At 40.7% G+C, this 13,925-nt stretch overlaps 1 protein-coding gene across 3 annotated transcripts in view; it reads right to left on the bottom strand.

The window, feature by feature from the left end:
- RELN (reelin) overlaps positions 1-13,925 on the bottom strand; it is a 274,847-nt gene that overhangs the window by 66,552 nt on the left and 194,370 nt on the right. For all 3 annotated transcript variants that reach the window (XM_032106018.1, XM_032106019.1, XM_032106017.1), the window contains exons 23-27: positions 9,446-9,583; positions 8,638-8,824; positions 4,755-4,960; positions 1,918-2,089; positions 1,350-1,550 (exon numbers count right to left, since the gene is read on the bottom strand). In XM_032106018.1, coding sequence (XP_031961909.1) covers positions 1,350-1,550; positions 1,918-2,089; positions 4,755-4,960; positions 8,638-8,824; positions 9,446-9,583 — 904 coding nt within the window. The remainder of the gene's footprint in view (positions 1-1,349; positions 1,551-1,917; positions 2,090-4,754; positions 4,961-8,637; positions 8,825-9,445; positions 9,584-13,925) is intronic.

The following is a 13,925-nucleotide window of genomic DNA, read 5'->3' as shown; positions in this document are numbered from 1 at the left end:
ATTCATGTAAAATGAAATAATTCTGACAAATTACTGTCTTTGAGCTTATCAATGCAAAATTATTCCAGTCTGCTATTTAAAATGGAAATTTCACACACTCGCAAAAGCATGCAAATAGGACTAACACATTTATGTGCAGGCTGAAAAGCTTTCCAAAAAAGTAGAAATTCAGTCCTGAAATAATAGACTTTATTAGGAAGAACTCACTGTTCTGTGACACATTCTTACGTTTTGTATAGTTATGTTACATTGTCAAGTGCTTCAGTGATGGAAGGTATATGAAACATTTTTAAGTATTGATTTTTTTTAACCTAGACAATTTTTAATTGCTGTTGATCATCAAACCTAGAGAACGAAGACTTAATTGCTGAAGTACAGGAAGGTGGTGAAGAGGCAAAAAGCATCTTTTCCAGGCTAAATGGTATTTATACATTGAGATATCCTTGGGTTGTAGACAGTTTAAAGTATAAAACTCACAAGGAAATTGTACTGAAGTCCCTCAGTTTGTATAGCACTTTATTAGCATATCTTTTAGTTGAAATTAGATTATTTTACAAATCCCAGTATTTCTAATGAACTTTCCTATTTATAGAACTGTGGGAATTATATTTGAAAAGCTGCCTGTAAACATCTGATCTCTTTAATAATTCCACTTGTAAATTATTCAGTGTCTGTATCCACCAATTATGTAAGGACGATGTATTTGTGGGGAGCTCATTAAAATTGCATTGCAACCAACTTCCAGAATTCACCAATGGGATTTCATTATAAACTCAATAAAATTTTGATTAGGGTTCAGAAACAAGAGCTTGTCAAAGCAAATACACTTTCTTTGGAGCCCATATTCTGACGTATTGTCAGACCACTGAAATTTTTGTAAGCTCTTTAAAGAAGAAAATGCTAATTGGAGCCTATATTCATTGACACAACAAAAGTAAATTATATGAAAAACCCACACTGGAGTACAGAGCAGCTTGTAAGTCCTTAAATAGTTTAAAATACAAAAAATGTACCCAAACCACATTGGAGATTTTGTACGCTCAGAGCCCCAGACGGGATAAATCCTTTTCCACTCAACAGTGCAGTAGCACTTCCTAGTGCTGACTTGAGTATAATGACAGTCACTTCAGCCCACTTCTGAAATGTGCCGAAGAACGAAAAGCTTTAAAACTTCTCCAGAGGGGTAAAAATGCTTTCCTGCACCAAGGTTTTGGCTATTCTTCCAGAAAGCAGGATGGCATTTTATGCTGTATGAGTTAGTTTGAACTGTGGCCCCAGTGGCATCTTGCAAGTATTGGCTAAGGGCAGTTTTACTGATATTCTTGCACAGATTTATGTTTAAGGAATACCTTGAACTGCAAGACGTATCCAGGCTTCAGAGTTAAATCTCGAGTCACTGCAAACCGGTCTCCATCTGATTTACCGAAGAGCATGGCAGAGGGGGTGGCAGAGCAGAAACTTTCATTTTTGGTCATCCCTTCATTGGCCGACATTAACCACACACTCATCTGATTCATAGGGTAATCAAATGCTGGCTTTTCATAAAAGTTCTGTTAGAAATGAAAATGAAAGCCAGAGGTATTATCACCTTGCAGTGTGGCTTCAGAATAATTCCCAAAATTATTGAACTTTCAAATTTTGCAATTTTTATTTTCTGTAATTAAAAAAAAAAATAATTTCCAAAATTTCAGTCTTGACTTTTTGTGGAGACACATCATTACATTCTCTGTCACAAAGATTAGGAGTCTGATGATTCTGTGAAAAGACCCAGGTTATTCCCACACAGAGAGGCAGCTGCAAACACTACAGCTCTTTAAATAGAACCAGTATTTTCAATGAAAATTATATTCAAACAAGACTCCTAACAGGATAGTTCCTGTTCTGTGGGGATGCCCACAGCCTGCTCTTGCTTATTACCTGTGGTAAGGTGGGATTAACAACAGGAATGATGTGCTTCTGCTTCTCTGACAAAATGATGATGTCGTCGATGGCCCACTGATCGTACCCTTCCCCTGAGAACACCGGCTGCCACCAGCGAAACCTGGTGCAAGGTGTCTTGGCTGCAGCCGGCAGCTCCAGATAGACAAACCTGAGAAAGAGAAATTGAGCAGAACTTCAGAGAACACAGTCTGTAGAGAAAGGTATCACTCAACAGGGAAAAGAGGCAGGAAAGCCAGCATCTATCTTACACGTACAAGTCCTCAGTAATTTGCATGTCCAGAGAAGGGCAGCGGAGCTGGGGAAGGGTGTAAGAGAGTAATTCATATGAGGTGCAGCTGAGGAAATTGGGGGTTGTTTAGTTTGGAGAAAAGGAGGCTCAGCAGAGACCTTACTGCTCTCTACAACTGCCTGAAATGAGGTTGTAGTAAGACGGGGATCAGCCTCTTCTCCCAGGCAACCAGCGACATGAGTACATTGCCTCAAACTCTGCCAGGGGAGGTTCGGGTTGGACAACAGGCAGAATTTCTCTACTGAAAGGGTGGTTGGGCATTGGGGCTTCCCGTGCTGCCCAGGGAGCTGGAGGAGTCACTATCCCTGGAAGTGTTCAAAAAACAACTGGATATGGCAGTTAGTGCTGTAATTTACTTGATATGGTGATGTTGGGTCAAAGGTTGTATTTCATGACCTTGGAGGTCTTTTCTTAATGATTATGTGATTCTGTTATTCCATTTTTCCTTATATCTAGATTATACACTACATATCAAGAAGCCTTCTTCATCCTTCTTGTCTGTGGAGAATGTAAACTCTTTAAGACAATGTCTAGTTTTTATGCTCTATTACTTATATTGCCAAGCACAATAAGGAACTGATTTGAGCTCTCTAGCTTTGAATTAAACTGTTCAGCTGATCCATGTTCAGCAAGTCTTAATGTTTCTCTGATGCCAGGAAGTAATAGTGACATATGCTAGCAAAATTAATTTCTTATTCTCTTCTGGTGATTGGTCCTATTTGCAGACAAAAGCATCCTTCTAGTACAAAGCAATAGATTACGTAGCAGTTTTCTTTGGGTAAAAATATTTCAGCCCTCCTATACAGATCTTTGTAAAAGAACTTCAGGTCTCCTCAGTTTGCTTTATGTTCAATTTAAAAAACACCTTACAAAAATGATGTTAAATAAATGTTCAAGTTTCAAGCCTAATCATACTTATGTCAAAAAGTATAAGAATTAGTTACTTGCCCAGTCATATTTCAGACACGTTACATATATGCATTTATACATACAATCCTTTTGTAACTCTTTCTTTATATCATATGTTTTTTTGTACCATGGACTCTGCTTCACTTGCCAGTTAGGCATAGAAAGGAGAAGGAATTGTCCTTTTCCAGAGAATTCCTAGATTTATAACTGAAGAATAATGAATTGGAAAATAAGATCTGGACCACATTTGAAGTAATAGAAAAATAAATCTGCATAGCTATGTTCAGTAAGGACCATCACTCTTCAATGCTCAGGAGGGCAAATGTTTTCTCTAAAAATGTATTGTATAGTCTGGTGATGAAGCTTTCACAATTTAGCTTCTTTGTTGGGTGTGTCCTGTAATTTTGACCAAGTAGAGACTAAAGCACTCACCTAGTAGTTGAGAGAAAGGGGGTACCTATAGTTTGTCTGGATTTTAGTAAGGCTTTTGATACACAGCATCTTTACGGACAAGTTGTCCACCTGTGGGATGAGCGAGTTCACAATGTGCTGGGTGAAGGCCTGGCTGAAGGGCAGAGTCCAAAGGGTTGTAGTGAATGGGGTCACATCTGCCTGGTGACTGGTCACCAGCAGTGTTCCTCTGGTTCAATCCTAGGGCAGTCCTGTTCAAGGTACCCATCAATAATCTGGATGCAGGAGTTGAGTCCACCCTTTTGCTGATGATACAAACTGGGAGGTGCTTTGGCTCTCTTGAGGATCAAGAGTTCTTGCAGAGGAATCTTGACAGATTGGAGCATGGGGATTGATTCATGAGATAAAATTTAACAAGTGGAAATGTTGATTCTGCACCTAGGATGGAGTAACGCTGAGCACAGTTGCAGATCCCTTCCACCTGAAATAGTTCTGTTCTGTTCTATTCTATTCTATTCTATTCTATCTTCTATTCTATTCAAAATTCGAGAGTTTTATACTTCCAAGTGCCTAGACTACCTCTAGAAAAGAACAGCCTGCCAAATTACAGAAGTCCTTCTGAAAGCATTGTTCATTGCAATGCAAAATGACAAGATGAGAAGACAAAATAATTTGTATGTTGAAAGACATGGACTACAGGTAATAGAAATCATGTTAGCACCTCTGCAGACAAATAAAATTTAAATTTTCACTGACAAGGTATCTGACAGCATATTTGAATGGTTGAACATGATTTCTTCTCCTCCTTAAATATTTATTTAAAGGAGCTTTTGCTTCATATGACATTAATACATGTTGATTAGATCTGAAACCAGAGTCAGAGGAAATGGAAGATTTCTACACCTCTTTTGGGTAAGTTCTGTATATGCTTGCTATTTTTTTGCAGATATTAGCATTTTAGGCATGTTTCACATAGGAGGTGATAGGGAATTTTATATTTTACTTCAGATTTTAAGGCCCACTTTCATTATATTTTTCATTCCTAGTGACAGGAGTTTACTATGCCAGCCAGAAAAAGTTTCTATATAATGATGACTTTTAAGCATTATAACTTTAAATTACTATTCATGATTTCATAAGTTGAGAAATAGATTTTTTTAAAGCTGATGCCATATGTACTAATTATTTTAGACCAAAATTCTACCTGGGTTTGCTGAAGTCAGAGAAATACATTTCTGCTAGTAGTTGCCAGTTGATCCCGCCGTTATTGCTGTACTGAAGCAGCACACCTTCTTCTCTGCTGTCAGGTTTGTTGCACGAGGAAGTCTCTCCTCCAATCTGGATGTAAAACTGTACAAAATCCACCCACGTTGTGTCCAAATCCCAGCTTACCAACTGTCTTTTTCCAGCCTACAATACAAAGAACAGAGGGACAATAATAATTTTAATTATGACACCTTCACAAAGAATAGGCATATTTAAAGTCTGTCACAGATGAATATTGCACACAAAACTACACAACATTGACTTTTGTATCAACCTCGCTTTTTTGGTCTTTCAATTATTCTGCTTGGCCATCCTTTACATCACCCTGATTTGTCCCACAAGAATTTTTATTATTAGATTTCAACACACAATGCAACTTCACTTTCCCAAGAACAATTTCCACATAACTATTTCATCTCATTCCTTCAAGGTCCCAAGTACTTTCAGAAGACAAAGAGCAGGTGCTGGATATCCTGAATCAACCAGGGATAAATTTTTAAGTATTCAGCTTTTTATTGATAGTGCATAGAACAGTAAAAGGCCATTTCTCTAGTCTTACTTCCCTGGTCAAATCTTGCACTGTATGATGTTACCTAATCACCTCAAATCAGCTCCTGTAATACCTTGCTTGAAGCCTATCTCCCACACAGGAACCGGGAAGTGGAATTTTCAGCTGGATAAGATTTTTTCCTACACAAAACTATACTCTTTTCCTAGTAAGCATTGTAAATCAGGAGTCTCTCAACTAAAACCTGTGGATTTGGTTTCAAGTTTACCTAGGCATAGCTGAGAGAAACAAATAGACTTGTAAGATTTCGTAAACAACTTTTCCAATAATATTTTTGAGTTTAGCAGGTCAATGTGGTCGCTCTGTGTGTGTTGGCAAAGGAAGACAGAGCATATTCATCTAGAAAAAAGCTTTAAGGTTTAAGAGCCTTTTATTGTAATCAAAATTATCCCATACCCATCTTCCCTTTGTGCCCTGGTGCTTAAGGCTGAACTTGTGGACTTGCACATCAAGCCTACAAGATGCTGATATGGGATATGAAGCTGCCTGTGACAAGGCAGGACACAGGACGAGAGCAGTGTTCCCAGAGAGGTGACCTGCATGCCCTGCATCTGGCACAACCCTGCCCCAGCACAGCGTCGTGCTGCCACAAGGTTTTATAGGTAGGGCAAAGCCATTTGTGTACAGCTGGGGAGAGGATGCAGGGATCATATTTCTGCATTTATTAATGTAGCTGGAATCTAGCACCACCCCCCAAAATGGAGCAGGACTGTCATCGTGCCTACTGTTTCTAATTCCCTTAAATAACCATGTGTTTCTGTCCATCTCCAAGCATAAAAAAGTATAAAAAAGGGAAACCAGGGCTAAGTTATGACTTGTATAATTTAAGTAATGTTTATGTTCTTCTCTCTCACTTGTACGTTTATGATCCTTATGACAAATTTCAAAAAAAACTTGAGATAGGCAAAGTGATGTGATCTAGCCAGACACAAGTAACAAGATTTATGAGCTGAGATTGAAAATATCATCTGTGATTTTTAATAAGGTGATAGATCAATTTAAATCCCATTCCATTCATCGCCTCTTTCTACTTTCTACACAGTTGGGGGTAAACCCAGCATAGATAAATGTCTATTGCTTTCTTTCTTAGAACATTTTGCTTTGCTGGTATAACAGCCTGGGTCCTGAGCTCATTTGTAGACCCTACCAAATAGGCCACCTCACACTGTGAGACTGATTTCTGGAAGCTGAATACATGGGGGTCTGAAGCTTGGTCGGTAAAACCTGTGAAGAATCCTTTGACTCACAAAAAGCTCATACGGGATACAGCCATACTGTTTCAGTCTTAAATTGTGCCTGTTGTTGTTGTTTGTTTATTTGGTTGTTTATTCCCAGCTGAGACTGGAATTCCCTCTTGGATGGTGCCCTGAGAGTGAGATAAGTCAGCCTTGGATGCAGCCCTGAGCTTCCTGGCACAGCCCCATGAGGCTAATGCTGGCCAAGGTGACGCTGATAATCTCTGCGTAGTTTGCTTTCACAGCTTCATTTGGAGACCCACTGGAATTTGAAATTATCACCATCAAATCAAGTCAGTAATAGGTAATAAGGATGCAAACACCCTTGCTGTCCCATGGGCAGGTGTGTCCTGGCTGGCTGGGGGCACCCAACATAATGACCTGCAGTGGGCCAAGCTCTGGCTCTAAAACCATTAAAGGTGGGTTTTCCATATCTACACCCCACAGCAGCTCTGCCTGCCAAAGGGGTAGAACAGAACCAGGTTAATTGAGAAAGGGCATGAGTGACATAAAGCCTCAGAGGAATTGCAGGGGCTAATTGAAAGAGCTCTGAATTGTGAACACACCTGCAATTGATTAAAATGAGTTGTAAAACAAAAGATAGAGGGTTGTCAGAACAAAGCCAACATTAATTCTGGCAGCAGTAATTGATTATGGCAGCAAACATTAGACATTCAAATAAAAAGTGTCTGTTTGAGCAAATGAAAAGAAATGTGAATATGAGTTCCCCAAAACAATACAGAACTGTTTGGCAATTATAAAAATATTTTTTTATTACCTACCAGCATTAGACGCCTTGAGAAAGATCTAAACAGAAATTAAATAAACCACCTTCTGTTGACAGCACACAGACTGCTGCTACTCAAGAAATGAGTGATAACCTAACACTTAGAGATCAATAGAAAGAAGCCAAGAATTTCTAAATGAGTTTTTCACTCCTCCTTAGCAGGAATCAGAAGAAAGATCATAGCAGGTTAATTCTAATTTAGCAAACTACTTTTGAGAAACTTGGCATAAGGAACCAAGCCAGAAGGAAAAACATCTAACAGGGAAGACAATTATATAAAAAAAATCCAATTATCACAATTAGCTAGTTATACTGATTGGTCTGTTATGAAATTTTCAGTGCAGAGCTCTATTTCCAGGGGAGCTGGATGTGAGACTATGTAGGAATGCTGAAAATTATTTCATGGGTTAGATTTTTGTAAGGAGGTAAACAACGCACAATTACACAGCGTTGCATATTGGGTTATTCTTCTGGGACTACTCTGGCTCTCATGACAGCAGTGGCAGTTTGATCAAACCTTTAAAAGAGAAGCACATAGTTGCATTTATACTCTTCCTTTCAATTAAGAACAAAACAAATCTTAGGACTAGACGTGAGGAGCAACAATACAAAAATAAATCTATGATTACAATGCATAATCTTACGTCTGGTCATAAAGATCTCTTTTTATTTTAGCTATAATTGCTACTAATTATCAGAATTCCCTATATCTCTTTCCCGTTCTATTATTTTTTGTCTGCAAAGTATGCAAGTTATACAAAAGAATATTCTCCTTCAGGTGAACCATTTTCTAACAGCCTGAAAGGATGTTTTTTTTTACTAGTTTTGTTCCTGTGACCTCAAATTAAGCTTCTTGCCCCCTGGAAAGCCAACCTTTCCCCATCTCTTACCCAGGACAGTACAGAAGAAACAAATGGGAGCTGCTGGATGATGAGAACTGAGTCTTAAAAAAGAAAATGTACAAGTAAGACATTGTGAAAGTACACACTTCCCAGCACTCTGGCAATTTACTGCCTTTCACTGCAGCTGCTGTTTCTTGAATACAGAGTACACGTGTCTTTCCCTACCTCTTTTGATTGCTTTGTTCTTTACCTGCAGAGCACAGCTGTGCTGTTTAATGCACTTCTAATATTGTGTGCAGCTTACTGCCACCTCCCTTTTCTTTGCCACATTATGCTCCACAGAAACCTACAGTATGTGCCTTTATCAGTCTCCCAGCCCACTTTAGTACCTTATTGAAGTAGAGTGAGGAGCCAGATGAGATGACCCCACAGCCTTCCTCAGGCTTGACGATCTCTCCCCCAATAATTTCCTGCCACTCTGTCTTCAGGGTATCTGGGTTTTCAAAATCAGACATGATGGTTGAAGAAAGGGGATTTTCAGGATGACATTCAGTACCCCGAAACCCTGAATCACACCTAGAAGGAAGTGTAAACACAACACTGACAATTAGTTAAGGTGGTGCACTGACACTATAAAATTCAATGTGAAATAACAAATCATTCTGGGATTGCAGTTTTGTATCATGGAAACAAACCAGAATAACTGGAAAATGGGAAAACCCTGTATCCTTTTTCTAAAAAGAATCCTGTGGTGTCCAGAAAGTTTGAATCTGGCAGAGAGTAGCAGTCTGTGCCCTCAGTGTAGCACCCATTCTGACAGTGGCTGCCAAACTGTCAGAATGGCAGTGCTGAGCTGGTCCCTGGCATCCTTCTGACCCAGTGAAGCAGCTCTGGCCCTGAGCTGGGGTCCTTGTGCCAAGGGCCGGAGGGGCCACCAGGACACCTGCAGCAGGGCAGCCCTGTACCACTGAAAGTTCTTCCAGTGCTTGGATCTGACAAGGATACAGGTTCTTGGACACATTGGTGTGGAGCAACTGGCTCCTAATGCTGCCTGAATGGTCAACCCCTTGTAGAGCTTTCATTTTTTAATGTTTAATCTAAAAATAAGAACAACAGCCAAGAAAAGGAAAGTATGGAAAATAGTAGGGTACCTAAAGTATCAGAAGACCATTGTTCATACCTGCAAATGCTTCATACCTGCAAACACCGTGGTCACACCAGCCATGCCCGCTGCACATGTTGGGACACTGCTGGCCAATGTAGATGTTGTCCAAGGCCCACTCATCCTGGGCGGTGTAGTAGCACTGACTCCAGCGGAAACGCGTGGCACTGGACCTTAAAACCAATAACAGCGTATTAATTCTCCATTCTTTACAGAATGGTGGGAAAAAAGATAAAATGTAACTAAAAAAAAATGAAGTTGGTATCACAATCACAGCCCAGGCTGCAAAGGCTGACACAACCAAAGACAGATTTTTGCAAATTAACTTCCTAGATTATGCCACTTGCTGCACAGGGCTATATAAAGGACTTTTCAGTGATTGATGACATTTCTGAGGAAAAGCATATTGCAGCGATGTTGCAGGAATTTTGAGCATTATTTTAAGGTAAGCCTCGCTATGAATATTATTGGATTTTTATTGAGTGATGGTTGCAAAATTGGAAAGGTGTATCTAGGGCATGACTTTGTTTTCTATATTTTTGGTCACAGTTAACAGGTTGTAAACCATGTAAACAGGTTTCTCCTGATCTTTATTGTTTAAAAAATTATTAAAGTTCTTGAGCATAAGTGAATACCGACTATTTCCATTCAAGAACAGTTAACTGTTTTTTCTTGGATACAAAAATTTCTTTTTGTCAGGATGATTCTAAACTAGATTTTGCTCACATATCACTGGTGACATTGAGATCACAAGTTTTTGACGAAGATCCCGTGTCATAGCACCTATTTTTTTCTGCACTGTAAATAGCTTGCTCTTGCCCAACAACTCAAAATCTGTAACACCCAAGGTTTGTAGTGGGGAATCATCAAATTAAACTTCTTGCCTAACTAAGCTCTGGATAGTTGTAATATTCTTCAAGCACAAAACCTTGCTTTAGCTTCTCCTTTCTAAATAGTTTATCTTCAACAGCTTGTTTTTCTTTACAATAGTGAATTCAGCTAACATTATCCATTAAAAAATGCTTACTGTTGGCCCTTTAGGAGATTGTCCAATGCAACATTGACATTTTCCATGGGAATGACTCCTGCTAGCCAAACCCAGCCTGACACCCATCGCCCTCAAAAACCAAGGCTGGAGAAGAAAGTGAATCACGAGAAAAGCAATTTTTGTCATCATCAAGCCTTTTCAAGCTGCCCTGCCAAACTGTGCACATCCAGCAGGTTACCAACATTGGCTGGTGGCCACTCCCAGATGGGGGACACAGAGACTCTCCACTCCACTCATGTCAGAATGAGATTAAGAAAAATTTAATGCATGTGAAGTGAAACAAAGATGGGAAATTGTTCATCGTGATGGATTAAAAGGGGCTGCTGGCTGCATGATGGGTCTGGGTAAAAAGGGGTGGTGGTGGCAGTGTGGGCACTGAGGCTGAATTGCACTGTTGTGGAGGGTTAGGACAGGGAAAGCAAGGTCGACTGAGGAGAATTAAAAATCCAATTTTAAAATGGGACAGGCCTGTGTCTGGCCAAGGGCTGGTTGGGGGAGCTGAGGATGAGAAGCAGGCAGTTCCTATTAGAAGCTTCTTTTCTAGCTTGTTTCTGAGCGATATGGTTATTTTATGAGGCACAGGATATACTGCTGTTATTCTGCTTCAAGATATAAAGCCCTTTCCCCACCTCCAATAATTTATGTAGAATAAGACTTACTAAAATGAATGTTGTAAAGGTGGCTGAGCCACCTGCTCACATGTATGGAAGTGAAAAAATGAACAGAGCAGGCCTGTGCAGCTGAAGTGGACAGAGTGGCAATTAGCCACTCTGGCACATATAAGAAGTTTGGTGCATGTGTGGATAAATTTTTAAAACACCAGTTTTGAATTTCTTTAAAAAACAAGTGAAGCTGCCCAAGGGCTTGATTTTTAATTGAAATGACCCTTGTTGCCTGCTTTAAGTATCTGTTTGATATTGCAAATACTGTAAGCATTTTTACAGCACTCAGAGTTAATCTGCAGGGGCAAATCTGCTGATTAAATACTCCCTCAGGATATAATGTATTGATGGGTTACATTACAAGAGCTATGAATTATCCATTAAAAGGGTACAATGCCAGTAATCAGCACACGAAGGACTTCCTAAGCTTGTGTAGGCATAATGGGCAGTCAATATTGACTGCAATTATTTACTGTTTATTTTTGGAGTGCTCTGAAGTCAGCACATCACTTTGGTGCTGAGGTTCATGTTTACATCAATGGCAACACAGAGAACCTTGACAGAGGCTGTAGGCTCTGGAAAGAACAGTAATGACTGGTGTCAACTCTAATGTGTGCTGAGGAAAATAACAATACTGAAACCAAAGAATGGTGTTAGAGCAGGCAAACACACCCCCTGTGAACTCCCAGCACAGTAAAATTGTGTCATGTTATTTTCCCAGGTAACAGGAGGGAGAGCATTGTATTCGGGCATCTGTTTTGCATCAGGGACAGAGTATGGGTGGAGGTGTGGTGTGAGACCCTGCAGCCCAGGGGTATTTACAGCAAACTGGGGGAGATTTACAGTGATACAGAGGCAATTTCACTGTGCCATGGAAGTCTCATGGTGCCCAACAAGCGGTGGTGCCCCCTAGAAAGAGCTTGGTGTGGCATTGATGGCATTGCCTCGGCCACTCACTGGCTGCTGACAGGTGCAAATGACCCTGAAGGGCGGTTGTGCAGGAGCATCAGGGCTGGTTCTGGGGCACAAGGCTCACACTGACCTACACAAACAGTGGGGGGAGCCAAGCCCTGTGCAGTGACAGAGAACACCTGTGCCCAGGGCAGCAAAACACCTGAAGCCCCAGCTGAGAAGATCCCTGTGCAGCTCCTCTTTGGGGCTGCTCCCAGGGCTGGGCATGCACGGCAGGCATGGAGCTGACACCAGGGCTGATGGCCCTTACTGGGGCTCATGTGGGTTTCACCTGACCAAAATGTTTCCCTGGAGAGTCTCATCATCCCATTCCTGCTGCCGGGGACTGCCACCTTGCCAAGTGCAGAGTTCCATCTGCCTCCTCCAGTTCCAGATGTTGGCTGCACGTCAAGCTAAGGGATGCACTCAGCTCCACTTGTTACCTAGATGTTCTCAGATGAATGCAGTCATTCCAGGAGGTTTATTTATCTCATTTGAGGGGAGGGGAGGAAGGGAGGAGGCTCATTACAGCCTGGAGGTGAACATGTGGCCCAAATGGAGGTGTGTGCAGCAGCTGGAGGCTGGGGATAGTCCCCAGGGAGCCACATCCCAGAGGGGAGGAGTTATTTTTATCTCCAGACAGACAGCTCTCCCCTGGGGACAGCTTTGCCACCATGGGAATCCTGTGGCCCCAAGCTGCAAGGGACAAGGAGCTGCCCTTGCCTTCCCACCCAGCCTGCTTCCAGGGGTCCTACGGGAAGCGATGCCACCATCACATGGCTGTGGGCAGGGAAAACTCTATGGATTCAGATTCCTCCCTGGGTGAGGGATAATGTGTGTTAGGCTGAATTGACAATTACAAAAGCAATGCTGCTGAAAAGCCAGTCCTGCTTGCTGTTTTTGAAAGCTTTCCAAGGCTGCTCTGCACCTCAAGGTAACAACAGCTTAAGAGGATAATGCTGTTAAAAATGGTAATCAACCATTTAAAAAAGCCATGTTAATTAAGAAAAGAGAATAAGGAGATGAGCGTCAGCTGCATTCTCAGTGATAAAACACTGGTTTTCTGGACAGTCACCATTTGGACACCTATTGAAATGGGAAGTGCAGCACTGAGGAGCTATGAAAGCATTTCTTACAAGCAAAATAAACTTCCCTAGTTCCTCATAGTTTCTCCTTTTTTTTTAAATGCTACTGGGAGGCAATCTAGCTTTCTAATGACATTATATCTAAGTCAGGTTGATGTCAAATAAAAGTCATTGTTGTGTGACATTTTACAGAAGCACAAGGAAATCGTGTCCCAGAAGTACTGCAAGTGAAATGATGTTCTGTTATAAAATTTTTCAGATATGTGAGTTAAAATAAAATCATTGCCTTCCCTCCTGATATTAAAAGCCTTAATGATCTAATGCAAATTTGTGGCTGATAAAATTATATTTGCTACCTTCTGAGTTACCATAATTACATTTACCCAATTATCCTGAAGCTCTCATTCAGTCATTAGGTGTTGATTTGTTTATGAAGTCAGCAACTGACAGCTGCTTGCATCTCATTAAAGCCTGTTCATATGTAAATTCCTTGCATAAAACTGAAATTAATTTCCATCAGTGTTAGAAATGTTCAGTTCAAGTACAATACAATTTCAGCGAGCAGGTGCTTACATTTCATTTCTTCAATATAAGTCTCATTCTTGCAGCAGATTTTCTAGCATCCCAAATCTCACATAACATGGGAACCTTGTAAACTCATGCTTGCTAGAAGCAGGACATCTACAGATGTGCAGAAATACCAGCACACCCAGAAAGTTTTACAAGAGAAATAGGTGCTGTTATGAACAATTTTCCAGCTGCATGAGCA

The sequence above is a fragment of the Corvus moneduloides genome, chromosome 4 (genome assembly GCF_009650955.1).
Source record: "Corvus moneduloides isolate bCorMon1 chromosome 4, bCorMon1.pri, whole genome shotgun sequence".
NCBI classification, from domain to species: Eukaryota; Metazoa; Chordata; class Aves; order Passeriformes; family Corvidae; genus Corvus; species Corvus moneduloides.
Note: the sequence above shows the minus strand (reverse complement) of the source record. Positions and strands in the feature narration are given on the sequence as shown.